The sequence below is a fragment of the Agelaius tricolor genome, unplaced genomic scaffold (genome assembly GCF_023055355.1).
Source record: "Agelaius tricolor isolate 1412-34295 unplaced genomic scaffold, bAgeTri1.0.p SCAF_45, whole genome shotgun sequence".
NCBI classification, from domain to species: domain Eukaryota; kingdom Metazoa; phylum Chordata; class Aves; order Passeriformes; family Icteridae; genus Agelaius; species Agelaius tricolor.
Genome location: NW_027269305.1, coordinates 2,014,508 through 2,030,305, shown reverse-complemented (window position 1 = coordinate 2,030,305; position 15,798 = coordinate 2,014,508). Strand labels below are relative to the sequence as shown.

The 15,798-nt window shown below is 36.9% G+C and overlaps 1 protein-coding gene across 1 annotated transcript in view; it reads left to right on the top strand.

Moving 5' to 3' along the window:
• NALF1 (NALCN channel auxiliary factor 1) overlaps positions 1-12,799 on the top strand; it is a 443,769-nt gene extending 430,970 nt beyond the window's left edge. The window contains exon 3 of the mRNA XM_071455204.1: positions 4,168-12,799. Within this exon, the coding sequence (XP_071311305.1) occupies positions 4,168-4,463 (296 nt within the window). The 3' untranslated portion in view covers positions 4,464-12,799. The remainder of the gene's footprint in view (positions 1-4,167) is intronic.
• Positions 12,800-15,798: the final 2,999 nt, after the last annotated feature.

The following is a 15,798-nucleotide window of genomic DNA, read 5'->3' as shown; positions in this document are numbered from 1 at the left end:
AAAAATTTAAGTCAAGCCATTAACAGCTGACTGGTCAGCCTCAGAAACAGAGTTACCAAACATCCAATTAATATAAAATAATGATGTCTACAAACTACTATAAAGACAAGTGAGGAAGGGGGAAGTCTTGATAGTTTGGTGGGTACAGATATCGTTTTTATTTCTTATACCTATGTATTTAATATTTAAACAAAAATACCAGTCAAACAAAAGGGAGAGAAGCAAATGCACAGGCAGTGGAAGCAAGGACAGGTAACCCTGGAAAAGCATAGAGATGAAATCAGATTATGTAGGGATAGGGCAAGGAAGGTCAAGAGGAAGCTGGAACTGAACTTGTAAAGGCATGCAAAGAATGAATAAAAAGGGATTCTATACATATATTAACAAGGAAAGGAAGGCCAAAGAAGGCGTATCCCCATAAACATGGTTGGAAAACTGAACAATGGATGAGGAGGAGGCTGAGGTACTCAACAACAGTTTTGCCTCAGTCTTGAATGGCAATCTCTCTTCCTATTCTTTTAACTGGACTGACAGCAGGATGTGGACTAGATCTAAAACCCCTCCTACTGTAAGTAAAGATCAGGTTCACGCTCTCCTGAGGAACTTGAATGTACACAAGTCTGTGAGACCTAATGAGTTACATCCCCAGCGACCCAAGGGAATTGGCTGATGTAGTTGCTAAGCCACAGTCCATGATATTTGAAAAGTCATAGCAATCAAGTCAAGTTCCAGGTGGCTGAAACATGGGCAACATTGAACCCATCTTGAAAAAGGGCAAGAGTTGATAGGTCAAGGAAGAGGCTGTAAACTACAAACCCATCAGACTCATGACTGTGGCTGGGAAGATCATGGAACAGATCCTGTGCTAGAAGCTGTGCCAAGGCACATGGAGAACAGGGAAGTGGTTTGAGGCAGTCAATATGGCTTCAACAAGGGCCAGTCTTGCCTGACCAACTGAGCGGTCTTCTACAATGAAGTGTTATCTAATATCTTTCTCAATGAAGAGATCAAGTTCCCCCTTTGTAAATTTGCAGATGAGTGGAGTGGTTGACACTGAAGGATGGGATGCCATCCAGAGGGACCTAGGCAAGCTCAAGAAGTGGGCCATGGGAATCCCATTAGGTTTAACAAGACCAAGCACAAGGTGCTTAGGTCGAGGCAACCCCTGAGGTAAAAACTGGCTGGGGATGAACAGGTCAAGAGCAGCCTTGCCCAGAAGGACTTGGTAGCTCCGGTGGATGAGAGGCTGGACATGATCCAGCAATGTGCACTCACAGCTCAGAAAGCCAAACGTCCTGGGCTGCCCTGCAAGGCAAAGGAGGTGACACTGCCCCTCTACTTTGCTCTGGTGATGCCTCACCTGGAACACTGCATCCAGCTCTGGGGTCCTCAGCACAGGAAGGACATCAATCTATTGAAACAAGCGCGGAGGAGGGACAAAATGATCAAAGGAATGGAGCACTTTTCCTATGAGGAAAGACTAAGAGAACTGTGATTTTTCACTCTGGAAAATAAAAGGCTTTGGCTGCTCTTACTGTGGCCTTCCAGTACTTGAAGTGAGCCTGCAAGAAGGATGAAGACTTTTTTTAAATAGTGAGTGGTGATAGGACAAGGGGGAATTGTTTCAAACTGAAAGAGTAGCTTTAGATTAAATATTAGGAAGGAATTATAGGAAGAAATTCTTTACTGTGAGAGTGATGAGGAACTAAAACATGTTGCCTAGAGAAGCTGTGGAGTCCACATCCCTGGAAGTGTTCAAGGCCAGGTTGGGTGGGGCTTTGAGCAACCTGGTGAAAGATGTCCCTGCACACAGCAGGGAGGTTGAAACTAGATGATCTTTAAGGTGCCCTCCAACCTAAGCCATTCTATGATTCTATCAATATTTCGATAAAAGAACAAACTGGGTTTTCCTCCTTGATTTTCCTAGGAGATGTAGCCAGCTTACCTGGATTTCTAGTTAAGTCACGCATTTGCAAACCTCTGACTTAACAGGTGGACTAATTAATTCCAATTAGTCCAAGGGGCAAAAGCTTATATTTGTGGCTACAAACTAGTATGTGGTGAAGAACACGTATTGTGTTCAGTACAAAAAGTTTTACTGAATGTATCTAAATCTTCTACACTGTCATATGAATAGAGGCTCTGTAGTTAATTGTTTATTTAATATGTAACTGCAAATTCAAAACCTAAATTCAATTGCTGAATTGAAATAAAGAGGAAATGCAATTTTACATTAAGGAACATGTTCAATTCATCTTTGAATATAGAGCTGTCATCAATTTATTTATAATTCAGTAAGTGCATATGAACTATTTAAATACCTTTTGATTGCCAACTTATATACATAGCTTTGATTTCAAAGGAAGTCTGGGTTTTCCAGTAACAAGAAAGTCAGAAAACATAGTTTGAAAAGTAAACAAGCCTCAGTGGAATCAAAGCATTAACCATTCTCTGTGTCTCTTCAATTACTACTAATCATTTGAGCTGCTGCAGTTCACAGAACAAATCATAATTCCCTGCTTTGGGAGGCATTGCCTGTATGTGGCAATGTTTAAAAACAGACTTATGCACAAAAGATGGGTCTCAGAAAATAAGACTGTTTTATTACACATTGAATGAACAATTGTCCAGAAGTTCCCAAACACAGTAGAATTTCTTTTTTAAAAAATGATTCTTTCAGCCATGATCTAGAGTGAGAATTAATGATTTTCAACCTTTGGAATGCTGCATTAAGTTTCTGACTGCAGAAATGGAAAAATTGGTCAGGTTTAGCATAGGATAAACTCTGAATTTACAGAACATGAAACAAGTTACTTTCCTTCCTGTATCTTTAAAAATTTGGTTAAATCCAAAAACAAATGCAACTTTATTTGGACTCAGATATAGCTTAGTAGAAAATTGTGTCAGCTATGTAAAAATCTGTCAACCTAGGCATCTTAACATTCTTAGCATACCTAACACATTTTTTGTTTATGGAAGTAGGAACCAAAGCATTCAGGTTTATCATATTTTAAGGTATACTGCTTTTCTTTACAGGTTATTCGCAAAGTGCAAGAAATCTGGTGCCTGGACCTCAGAATGTTACACCTTAATTTCCTTTTTGAAAGTAATATTGTTGTTGTGATATTTTGGAGAAAATGTAATTATTGTTCTAAAAAATAAAGCTGCTTTCAAAATCACTATCCTAATATCTCATCACAGATAGATTTTTTTTTCCTAGAAAAACCTAGTTCTACCACAGAGTATATTATTTACTGCAGAATTTAATCTAAGATCAATTTAAACAGAGAAAAGATGTTTGTCCATTATGTTAGACATTCTTGAATTTGAACACTAGTTAAATAGCCAAATTTGTTTATTTTAATTTATCAGAGGAAAAGGTATGTGAGAAGCAAACAGAACACTCTGGTTATGTTAATCTGCTGTATAGTAATGCAGACAACACTGAGAATTTCCAAAAAGATACAGTTCCTCTTAGTGTTCAAAAAGTCATAATCAGATTATTTGAACTCAATAAAATTCAAAGGCAAAAATGGCCTATCTATATAATCAGAAACTTCATTGTGTGGCAAGGACAGATTTTTTTTTCACCTCTGGGATATGTTGAAGGCAATATCCAGCTGGAAGAACTCAGATGAGTTAGGATAAACAAATAGGTTCTGAACAGCTCTGTTTGGAAGCTGGTCTTGTGATACAGCTTAATTTACATAGGTTTGAAAATTAAAATAGCCAATATCATCAGTGCATCATTATTTGTTATTTAATGTCTGTCTTTATGTGGTCACATACTGAAAGAAGAATTTTGAAGTACAAATTTTGTGGAAACATCTCGGTTAATTAGTTCTTACTTCATCATTGTTTGTTACTTCCCAAAAAGGAAGAATTCAAACACCCTTATCACAAATATCAATTGCTTTTTAATGTTGCTTCTTTACACAGTCATGCTCAGTGTCATACTGCTGAATGACCTTTTGGTGCTGCTTCCTGTTAGATGACGCATATTCCTTCAACATCTATAATTATACAGAGTTACAGGACTTCTGAGGGCCTCAGTCTCACCCAGAGATATGGATTCGACAGATTAGACTAAATGTCAGCTGTTCCTTCAAGCTACTTCTGCCAATCCTTGTGCCTGGTATTTATTTTTCTTTTGTGTTTACCCTACAGGGCTCTATGAAAACTATCCAACCAATGCAGAACCAGAATGCTGTGATGTCAGATGGGGACTATTATCAGATCATCAACCCAAAGGGACTATAAAAACAAGTGGCTCAACAATGTGTCACAGGACATCGCTCACAGTTTCATCAGCATCAAGACTGTGTAACAGCAGACTTAAACTGTGTGTTCTTGTATTAATTCTCTTACATACAGTACTTACAGTCTCAGCAGCACAGAACTCAACAGGACTGGGATTTGGAAGCATAACAGCTTTGGAAGATAATTCAACCAATGAGGAATAAAAGAAAGGATTCATCTTACATGATAGAAACACAACAGGCCCAAATTACTACAGTCAAAAATAGCAAGGACTGAGTGCTTTACCCTCAGAGCTCTTCTTGAATGACCTTTTGGGTAAAATGAAAAGAATGGGCCGCTACCTAAACAACAAGGACACATAAATGCAGCTTTTTATTGACTAAAAGGCTGTTTGGTGACTTAACTTTCTCACACCATTTTATACACTGTGTTTTAATGTTTGGAGTTTCTTTTTTTTTGTTTGTTTTTTGCACTTGTTAATACAGGATTTTATTTTTGGGACAGTTTCTCAAAGCTAAATTAAGTCTTTTCTCTGTCAATATATTTCTAGTCATTGTGTGTGTTCATCTGATAGTTCTGTCTTTTATGTCCTGTCAGTTTCTATTAGAGGAATGACTGCTATGATTTCATGACATAGCAAAAAAGAAAAAAAAAAAAAAGGAAAAAAACAGGAAAAAAAAAAGAAAAAAACAGAAAAAAAACCAAATAAGCCAAAAAAACCCGAAAAAGCCCACAAAACACCCCAACAAAAACCCACAAAAAGAACATCAAAACAAAATTTAACCAAAAAAGAGAAAAGAATAAGAAAAAGAAAAGAAAAAAAAAAGCAACCACGAAAAGAACCCCAAACAAACCTTACTGTCCTCTTATCCATGGGAACCATTCATCTCCTTTCCCTTTCCCATCTACCATCACAGACAACATACATTTGCTTCTGTCTGTGTAATCACAATGAATGGGTACACAATTCCAGTGTGCCTCTGCCACTGTTGCACAAAACAGTTGACTGAGCAAACCCTAAAGGAGCATGAAGGGGGTTCCTTTTAGCTGAACAAACAAGTGCTCTCCTTACAAGGTGGGATCGGACAGTTAAAAAGTATAAAGAAATATATAACAAACTGTTGCTCCAATACCCGTTTTGAAGAAGTCCAGTCCTTTCTCACTGGTCAGTTGAACAGGAGCAGCCTTTTCTAGATATGTTAAGTAAAACCAGTTATGCTCAGCAAGTTGAATAGTTGAGGAGCCTTCATATTGGAGGTGAAGGATTGACATTCATTGTGAATCATGTTTTGAGTTCTCCTGCTGTCACATAACCAGCAGATTTCCATAGAAAATGGGAGCCAAGAACTTCCAAAATTCAACTCTTTTTTTTGCAACTGAATTACACAAGAAGTCTATTAACATCTACAATTTATCTCCTTGGTTTGATTCCATTGTTTTTCTATTACCTACATGTTGTTGAAAGTAACTAGTTTAATAAGGATGCACAAGAATGTGTTAGCACAGATAAAGAAACTATTTTTTTTTAAATATATAGGACAACCGTTTTCATAAATGTGCAATAAAAACAGTAAATATATACTAGGATATGAGTAGTCAAGAGAAAAGATTGTAATATGCTGGTTTTTCATTGTTCGGGGTGGTTTTGAATTTGTTTACTTTTATTTTTTGTGGGAACATTTCACCTGCTGAGTGTATGAGAATTTGCTTTTTAAAAAGGCTTTTTAGAGTTTACAGTAGAATCAATGGAAGGAAAAGTTAATAAGGGCTGTTTTTAAAAACTTTACATTCCTTCCTATTCTCTAACTACACTTGGGAAGTGCACTTTAGAGATGTTTGCTGTGTAGCTGGGAAATGAAGGAAAACTATAGAAAATGTTCTCTTAGGAAATAAAATATAGTTACCTACTTTCTAGCTATGAAATACCCCTTGATAAATATTAATGTTGTAAGAACATTTAATCACTGGTGCATAATGCGTTTTTGTATACAATTTACGGTCTGTTAAATTCTGGAGAAAAACAAAAAGAAGATAACCATGCTGCTTAAGCGGTTCAAGATGCACATGTTAAGCTGCGAAGCTCAAACATTTTGCAAGAGTATTTGTTTTGATAGTGTTTTGCTACAACCTGGACTGAAGAGCCTAAAACGATCTGTGCAAATACGACAACAACAAAAAGCACCAGCTAATGCAAAATTCTTCAGCACTGGTTTGTTTCTATAATTCTTCCCTTCCCTTCCTTGCACATGCTATATTTTGTTCAATAAAACATGGTGCTTTTTTATTTATTTTCTTTTCTTTTAGAGGCACATGTATTAATTGCAGTGAAATGATGCAAAATTGGGGGAAAATGTAGAAATGCAAAAGAAAAAGCCTTAACTAATGGTAGAATGTAGACTTTTGAAGGACAGAAATGTTACTGAAAAGTGATGGAGCAATAACTGGGCAGTGCTCTGGTACTGTACAACAGCTGATAAGTCACACTACTGAGAAAGCTCTTACTAGGTGAGCTCTTGTTCAACTGACCTCTTAATTCTAGTAAGTGTACATGGTCAGTAAACAGTTTGTTATAACCTTTATCTACCTCTGCTGTGCAAAGGCCATCCAACATCCATTCCTGTGATGTTTCTCATGGTTTTTTGTTCACACCATTACTCACTGTCATCTATTTTTACACTGTACCAATACCGTACCTGGTCTGGTTCATCTCGATTGAATTAGCACCTGAAGAAGATTTCTTTTTTATTTCTCTTTTGCTTCATGATGAATTAATGTAGAGATCTATCTTTAAAGTATTTTATTTCTTCTTTTCTGCTCTTTTTCATTCTTCATCCCTTATTTTTCTATAAAAATGTTTTCAAGTGGTGTCAGTGAAAAATGACTCTTCACTGCTTGGCTACACTCAGTCATGTGTCATACAATATGAGAGAGACAGGAGGAAAAACAGTGACAACAACATCACATACATAATGTAGCCTAATTAAACTTGGGGAAAATGAAGCAGAAAACAATTACAGACTTTCAATTGCAAATATAAGATGTAATAAATTCATCCCACTCTCCCTACCTGGAGTTAGTGCCTGCAGTTCAATGGTCTGTGAATTTTCTCTGTCATCTTTTTGAGGTCTATTTCTTTAATTTCTGAAACAAAGAGTCATGTTGCAGTTGAATACTGCTGGGGTATCTGTTGCCATTTTCACTCTAGCAGTGTGGTAAGAAGCTTCTCTTGGTGGTACCTGGGACATCAGGAGTAGACAAAGACTCTTCTATGAAGTTAAGCAACATGTAATCATGTATGATGCAAAATTCCATCCCATCCATTCTTCATTCGTAAAAGTTTTCCTGGCACAAACTTAAGCATGCTTGATATTGTGCACATATTACTTTTTTTCAGAATAAATTTGCATCTTGCCACTGCTATAACTGCCATCTTGTTCCATTTCTCCTTGTACTGTATGCCTAATACATACATGATAAAGACCTGGCTTAACAAAGAAGTAACACTAAAATCTTACTGCAAATGACTGAAGAGAAGAAAAAGAAAAAAAAATAATATTTATTTTATGATCATATGGAAGAAATTAATTTCCCATGTCTTTTATCGTCTTATTTTCTGCAATAGGGAAAATGCAGATTTTGTGCAATATGTTAATACTGCTAAGCCAAATGTCATATAACATAACCAGAGCTATATGTTATTCTTTATTGCATTTGCATTCAGTAATACAGTATATTGTTGCTTTTCTTTCATTAAAGAGACAGTATCTTTTTTCTTTTTTTTTTTTTAATATAGCAGGTGAAGGCTGTGCTTCTCCACACCATAATTTAAAGACAAAAAAACCAACAAAATGTTAGGATGAAGTTTTAGTTCTATAAATGATGAAACCAAGCCATCAGCTGCCAAAGAATCTGATGAACAGTAGTTACAAACAACACAAAGATATTTCTCCTTGAGAGATAAAAATAATTTTATTCTGCATGATTAAAGAAGAAAGAGTAAAAGAATGAGAGATGTATTTCAAAGAGCAGAGACCAGGTGTCATCTGATACACGCTGTGACTCTCAGCTTATATAGTTATACTCTTCTATTAAAGAGTGAGGGACAAAGCATTGTCTTCTGCTCTCTCTGTATTTATGATAATGAACGTCCTTTTTGCAAGCATTGCCTCTCTGCACAGAAGATACCTGCCAACCATGAGAGCTGAAGGTAGCACATGCACACCAATTTACGCAGTGAAAACTGGCTTGAGTGACTATCCAAAGCACAAGCAAAACTCATTTGTGGAGTAGACCTAGTTTTTAGGAAAACTCACGATACACATGAAGAGTCACTTAAGCAAGGGGTCTGTGAAGGTGCCTGGTTCTTACTTCAGCTTTCACAGCATGTCTTATCAGTGCCACAGCCCCATGATAAGCCCTGCTCAGGCAGGCTTCCAGCTGGGCTCAGAGCCATGCTGAGTTCAGTGAGCCTTGGTACAGGTAAAGGCATGCACCCACAAAAAATTCATGGTAGCACATATGTCTCAATTTGCTATCCCATAATCTTTACTCAGGAATTGTTCATGGGAATAGTGCATAAGCAAAAGATCTCTGGGTTCAGCCCTAGCCAAGTCTTGATAAGAGATTGGCAAAAGCATATTAATGGTGAATGGTCCTTTTTTATTATTACTGTCTACTCGTATTAGTTTGGTGAAGGAGTGGCTTCCAAATTTAACTACAAGTGTGGAGGACAAAGTAGCAGAAAATTTGTCTTTGTGGAGAAGAAATTAAATAGCTTTGTGAGGTAAAAAGAGACTTTGTCATTTTTCAGCAGCTGTCAGCAGTCTTTCAGAAAAGCTTGGGAAAATAATATGTCTAGTTCTGAGTATGATAATTCTCATTAAACCTAGGTGTTTTTATGAGAAATAGGACTGGATCACAAACCATCTCAACTGAGGGATATAATTTGCCAATATTTCCTACAGCAACCCTGAGAAATTACATTACTGAACACCTCTAGGTGTCCTATACTTAACAGCATTTTTTCAAATGTTAACAAGCTTGAGATAGGAGGGAAAAGGAGAGAGAGAGAACTATTGTCATTCTGGAAAAAAAAAAGTCTTGGCCAACTTAGAAAATCTATCCAAGAAACATCTATAATTCTTCAAAATACAGTTGAGACTAAAAAAAAGAAAAAAATATTCATATGTAGGTGTAGATCTATATAGAGATAGACCTATATCAAAAAAGAGAGAGAAAAATATATGTTCTCTACAATTATTTCAAATACAGCATACTGTAGAACAAAAATGCCAAAGGATAAGACCTAATAAAAAATAGAGCAAAATTGCTGTATTTATATTCCTTACTATGGAGTGTGAATTTCCAGGTAGAATTTCAGATGTAGAAATAGATTTTATAATAAAAAAGTAAATAATTTGGGCAAAAGGGACATGTTTGGCTATTCTTTCCACATACTGTCTCCTATGAGTTTAGTTATTTTTCTGAACTTCTTCTTCAAGTCATTGACTTACACAGGAAGATCCCAGCACAGACCTCATCCCAGCAGTTCCAGTGGCTGTTGGGGACACAGGACATCTCAGTCATGAGTCCTAAGGGATAGTCTGCACTCAAAGTGCTGCCTCTGCTTCAGCATTTCAGTCCAAACTCTCGGCTCTCCCTCTCTCTCACTGTGTTCATCTCTTGGACACACATGAAGTGACTCAGTTTCCTCTTCTGAGGAGCATGTGCTTGGCCTGCTTGCATCTTCAGCCTCAGTCAGAGAGTCATTACACAGGTCAGAGGAAACACTACTATGCTTTAAATGCTACATGTGCACCGAGCACCCCAAACAGCTGAAATAGGATAAACATAATAAGCATGCTTTGGAACCAGCCCTCTGAGTAAGCCAGCTGCATAGATCTCTAGACCTTTTTGTTATTTTCACACTGAGAGCTATCTCAGCAGAAGGGTTTTATCAACCAGTCTTTGTCAAATCTCTCTGCAGTAGTTAAGACACTCCACCCAGCTGCCGCCCTTGTATGATTTTACCAGGACTTATTGTACATGGTAGGACAAGATAAAAGAAGATGTGATGTCCCACCCCAGTGGAAAATGAAGGACACCTGGATGAAGACTAGAATGCCAGCTGGGACAACTGTAACAAAGACATACAAACCTTTCCATGGAGTCTTTAGCAGTGGGGAAATTGAAGATGGAAGAAGGGTACTTTCTGTCAAAGGGATAAATCAGGCAGCAGAGGGATTCATTTTCAGAGATCACTACATGATGTATTTGAATGTATTTGAATGTATTTTTAGTCAGGACAACATTGAGCATTGCAGCACCAAAATTTTATGTGTCTTATAAGTGGCAAATATGCAACTCTGAATTAAGGTGGATGAAGCATAATACACAGTAGGATTTGGTGATACAAACCAAGAATCTCCTGAGGAAGGTACTATCTAAGCAAGTGCTCTACATAGAATGGGATAGCCCTATTTTACTCCTGTTCTCTTGGGGTCATTCTTAGAGGATCTAGGAAGTTCCTATGTCTGGAATTCACATTTCTGAAAGTTTTTTACTAGACAGGCTCCTCCACCAGCTTTTTTGCCTGAAATGCAGTGTAGGATGAAGTGGCAACATGATACCGTCTAGAACACAGTGAATGAGTTTTCTGTGAATGCAGATCAGTCCTTCTCTAATCAGCAGACTACTCTTATTAAATGAGAAAGAAAAACTAATTTCTTTCTTTTCTAGTGTTTCTCCAGTGGACACAAATCAATGAACTAAAAATTGGTCTAGTACAAATGTACAAATTCTGGTTACTACACACATATAGGAGAGAGATGTTCTTTTCCTCCTCTGAGGAATGTTGATAGATTATCTGGTAGCATTATGTAATTTTGACAGTCTTCATTATAATTTCCACAGGAATTCAAGTGTGCTCAGTTCCACTTGTTTCATTTGATGATGAAGGGCACCTAGCACTTTACAAGACCAAGTTCCTATGTGGCAGTGGCACTTAACAATTGCAAGCTGCTATGCAGTTTTCTAGAAAAACTCTGAAAAAAGGCAGAGCAGCTACATAAGTTGGAAGATATCATAAGAAAATAGTGACTAGTTGTTGATAGTTTTGTAGAAAGCCAGTAAAAACAAGGGCAAAAGAAAAAAGAATTGTCTTTCCCCTTTCTTTCCTCCACATTTCCCTTTCTCTGACAGTGTCACCAGTCTGAAGTAGGACATAATTTTGCCTTGGTAGCCCACTGAAAAATTAAATGCATTTGATAAGAGGTAAAATTCTCCTATTTCATATTTCCTATGCATGTAGAATAAGAAACAGAACAAAATAATGAAAACAAAACACAAAAAAATTAATGAAATAAAATTATTTTTTCATCTGCACAGAGATGTTTCCACATCATTTCCTATTCATCATTAGTCCATAGGTCCACTGAATTCAATGGGACTCATGCTTTTCATTTAGATGGAACTAGGATTAATGCCATGGATCAAAATCTGCCAGTTTCAGAGCAAGTCCTTCCACTGACTTCGGGGAGGATTTGAAAAGTCCAAGGTCCCTTTGAGCACAGATAAACTCACATGGATAAGATAAATAAACATGTGATCAGCTGAAAGATTGAAATGTTCCCAATGTTTGTCCAAGGGTTTGGTCAAATTAGCTGCAGCTCTATGCAAAAGTCATGTTGAGCCAAAGCTTTGAGCTTTGATTTGATAGACCTTTCTTTTTCTGAACTCTAACAAGTTTCATTCAGGGTTTGAATATGCAAAAACTTACACAGGATTATAAATACAAGGAGAAAGACTGAAAAAAATTTATAATATTTTCACTCCCACAAGTGAAAATGAAATTTAAAAATTCTGATAATTTTGGGTTTTTTAAAGTAACCCTTGATGACAATTTATTTATGTAGTTCTTCAGAAGCTGCTTGGTTTCACTTGTTTGCTTTCCTTTGTTTTGTTGAAAACCAGACTTTTGGCCTTTTAAAGATTCAGATTGAACTATGCAGCTACAAATTATATGTTTCTGTTAAAAGATTTGCAATTAAAATTATTCTACTCTTCTGTTCCTTCCAAATTGTATGACAGAAAGCTCATGTTAAAAATAGATTTATCTAAGTGTGTTTAATCTTTGTTTCTTTTTTCTTTTCTTTGTTATTTGTTTTTATTTTCTTTCTTCAGAGTTAAGGACTGGATTTTATTTGAAATGGGCTAAACTGGCATCAGTGTTTTTTAACAATATGGAATGTCCTATGATTCTTAGCGTTGAAAAGAGGGCTATGTGGTCCTGTCAGAAAAAAAAAAAAAAAAAGAAAAAAAGCTGTAAATTGTAATAATATATTAAATATTGTATTATTATAGCAACTTTAGTTAAGCAACTAATACTATCTTTAATTTTTTACAGAGAACTTTGATGAAATAATTTATTACAATGACTCACAGAAAAATCTTGTTTTCAAAATGACAGGAGAAACTGTTGAAGATTGTGAAAAAAATACTAACAATAATGCTCTGCTAAGAATAAATTTAAAGATGCAAACAGTGAGTCTGACTTTTTGGATCAGGGTTTTGTGACTGAAATTAAATCCAAAGTGTTGGGGGGAATAATTACTTTAAATAATGCTTAAATTTAAACAAATTTCTTTTCAAAATAAAAAGAAAAGAGATAAAAAAAGCCAAAACACTTATGTTCTGGCCTGGACTGCAGTTACTTATTTCAGAAATTGCCATAGACAAAAATATAAAGATTGAGGTAATTTCCTCATATTCAGTTGCTTTTCCAGGCTGTACTGTATAACACAGCAACAGTACTTTACAGCTGCTTAGCTCAGATCCCTTATGAAAGGAAAAAAAATAGAATAAATGAAAAATAATATCCACAAAAGAAGCACATTTAATTTTTAGAAGATGTATGTTAAATTTCAATGGTGCAACTTCTACAAAAATACATGTTCATTTACTACCTATGGGATATTCAATGGGGGTGTGAATTGGTGGTAGATACTTGCCCATCTGGTTGCACAAGGATCAGGTCTTCTCAAAAAGGATTTGCAACCAAACCACAGCTCAAAGAGGTGAGTTCAAAGACGTTTAGAAGTCAGATTTCTTATGTTTTAGGAACTATTTTGGGTAACAGTAAATGATAGCAACCAGTCTGTGGAAATTAGTGCTGATCCTCCTAATAACATGAATAAAAATTCAATAAATCCAGTTTAAGATACTGCTACAAATCAAAGATGAAAATAAAAAGTCATTTGTAACAATCTGAGCTGTAAATAAGGTGAGGAAATAAACCAGAAGCCTCACAGTTTCCTCACAGACGTGTAACTTAAGATTGCCTCCACACCTTCACAGCCACCTACTTTTTGCCTTACCCACCTGTTCATAATGGTAGGTACGTACAGTAGGTGAATGAAGTCCCCTACAACTGTTCTACATCAATATACAGAGTACAAACAAGTTTGTACTACATACAAACTCCTTCTGCATGTCATAACGTCGGTGTTGAAACCAGGTTTTCCTTGTGATGAATAGCATCCGATGTTGTGAAGGAGACAAATTTCTCTGATTCAGTAGATTAAAATCTGAGGTCCAGAAATGCCAGTTTTTCATTAGGCTTCCTAGATGGAGATATGAGGACTACACTTTGTTTCAAACCTATGGTCAAGGTCTCCTCTACTGCAAGGGTATTGAGGTTTCATTTTATGTATGCAACATCATCAGGCATAAAGTGAATGCCAGATAAGTGTGATGCCTATTTTAATAAAACCGTTTGGGGCATGGAATGAAATATTTTTTTCTGACTGGCCATTTTCACATGGGGATGAGAAAAAGGAAACAAAGTATGCATAAACCAAAGTAAAACTAATTAAGCATTTGATATATGTAATGTTATTTCAAGAACCCTGTTGGGTTTTTTTGTTTGTTTGTTTTGTTTTTTTTATAACATATCTTCCATCTCTTTTAGCTTATGGTGGGATTGGTCCACTTTTTTAATAAAACTTCACAAGATTATATTAGTCTATGCTCTATACTGAAAGTGATGCATGATGTTCTTCAGAAGTAAATGTATTCACCAGACCAAGTAAGCAAAGATTTTTTCAGGCATTCACTCCTACCCACTTAGCTCATCAATCCCTCTTCCATGCCCAGTTATTTACTGTGGCCTTCTGTTTAATATGCCTTGAGCATTTCATAGAATCATAGAATTTTAAACAATTTAGATTGAAAGAGACATTCAAAGATCACCTAGTTTCCAATGCTCCTGACATGGGCAGGGATAGCTTTCACTAGACCAAGTTGCTCAGAGCTCCATGCTCCATGCTCCATGCTCTTGAATACTTCCACAAATGGGATATCCATAACTTCTTTGGGCAACCTGTTCCCATGTCTTGCCACTCTCATCATAAGAAAAAAACTTTTCTTGTGTCCAATCTATACCTACCCTCTTTCAGTTTAAAATCCTTGTGGTGTTGCTTCAATGTCTCTCACTTGCTAAGCCCTCTTCACACTTTGAAAGGGTCCACAGTCTTCTCCAGGCTGAATAACCCCAACTCTCTCATCCTAACTTTGTAGGAGAAATGTTCCAGCCCTTGACCATTTTCGTAGTCCTCCCCACCAGTACCAGTACTATCTGGTACTGGTGACCCCAGAGCTGCATGCAGTACTCCATGTAGCATCTCCTGCAAGAATGGAGTAGGCATTTTTCTTGCCCATCATGCTTCTTTTGATGCAGCCCAAGAATGGATTGTCTTTCTAGGTTGCAAGAGTCCACTGCTGGCTCACGTTCAGTTTTTCATCTACTGATGTCCCCTTTTTCAGTTTGGCTGCTCACAATTTGTGCATCCACCAATCTGTATTGACCCTGAAGATTGGCCCAACCCAGGTGTAGGATCTTGCACGTGGCCTTGTTTGAGTGAATGAGGGCCACCACTCAAGGCCATCAGGTTCTTCTTGAAGAAGCATATTTGACCACTCAGCTTGGTATCAGCCACAAACTTGTGGAGGGTGCGTTCAATCCCACTGCATCTAAATAGGTTACAGACCCCAGAGGGACAGCACATGTCACTGCTTTCCACTTGGATATTTGGTTACTAACCATAAGACTTTAGACATGGCCATCCAGCTAATTCCTTATCCATTCAACAGTTCATCCACCAAACACATATGTCTCCAATGTAGCATCAAGGATGTTGTGTGAGACCATTCCAAAGGCCTTAGAGAAGTTCAGGTAGATGGGATTTGTAGCTCTTGTGTTGTCCACTGATGCAGACACTCTGTCACAAAAGGCTAGTAGATTAAGCAGGCATGATTTGCATTGGTTAAGCCACGTTGGCTGTATCAAATCATCTCCCTGTCTTCCACATGCCTCGAAATAACTTCCAAGAGGATGAGTTCCATCTTATTACCGGGTGCAAAAGTGATAATGACTAGTTAGTGTTTCACAGGGTTCTCCTTTTTATCCTGCTTAAAAATGGGTGTGCTCTCTCCATTTTCCAGGCACTGGGACTTTGTCTGATGGCCATGACTTTTCAAATT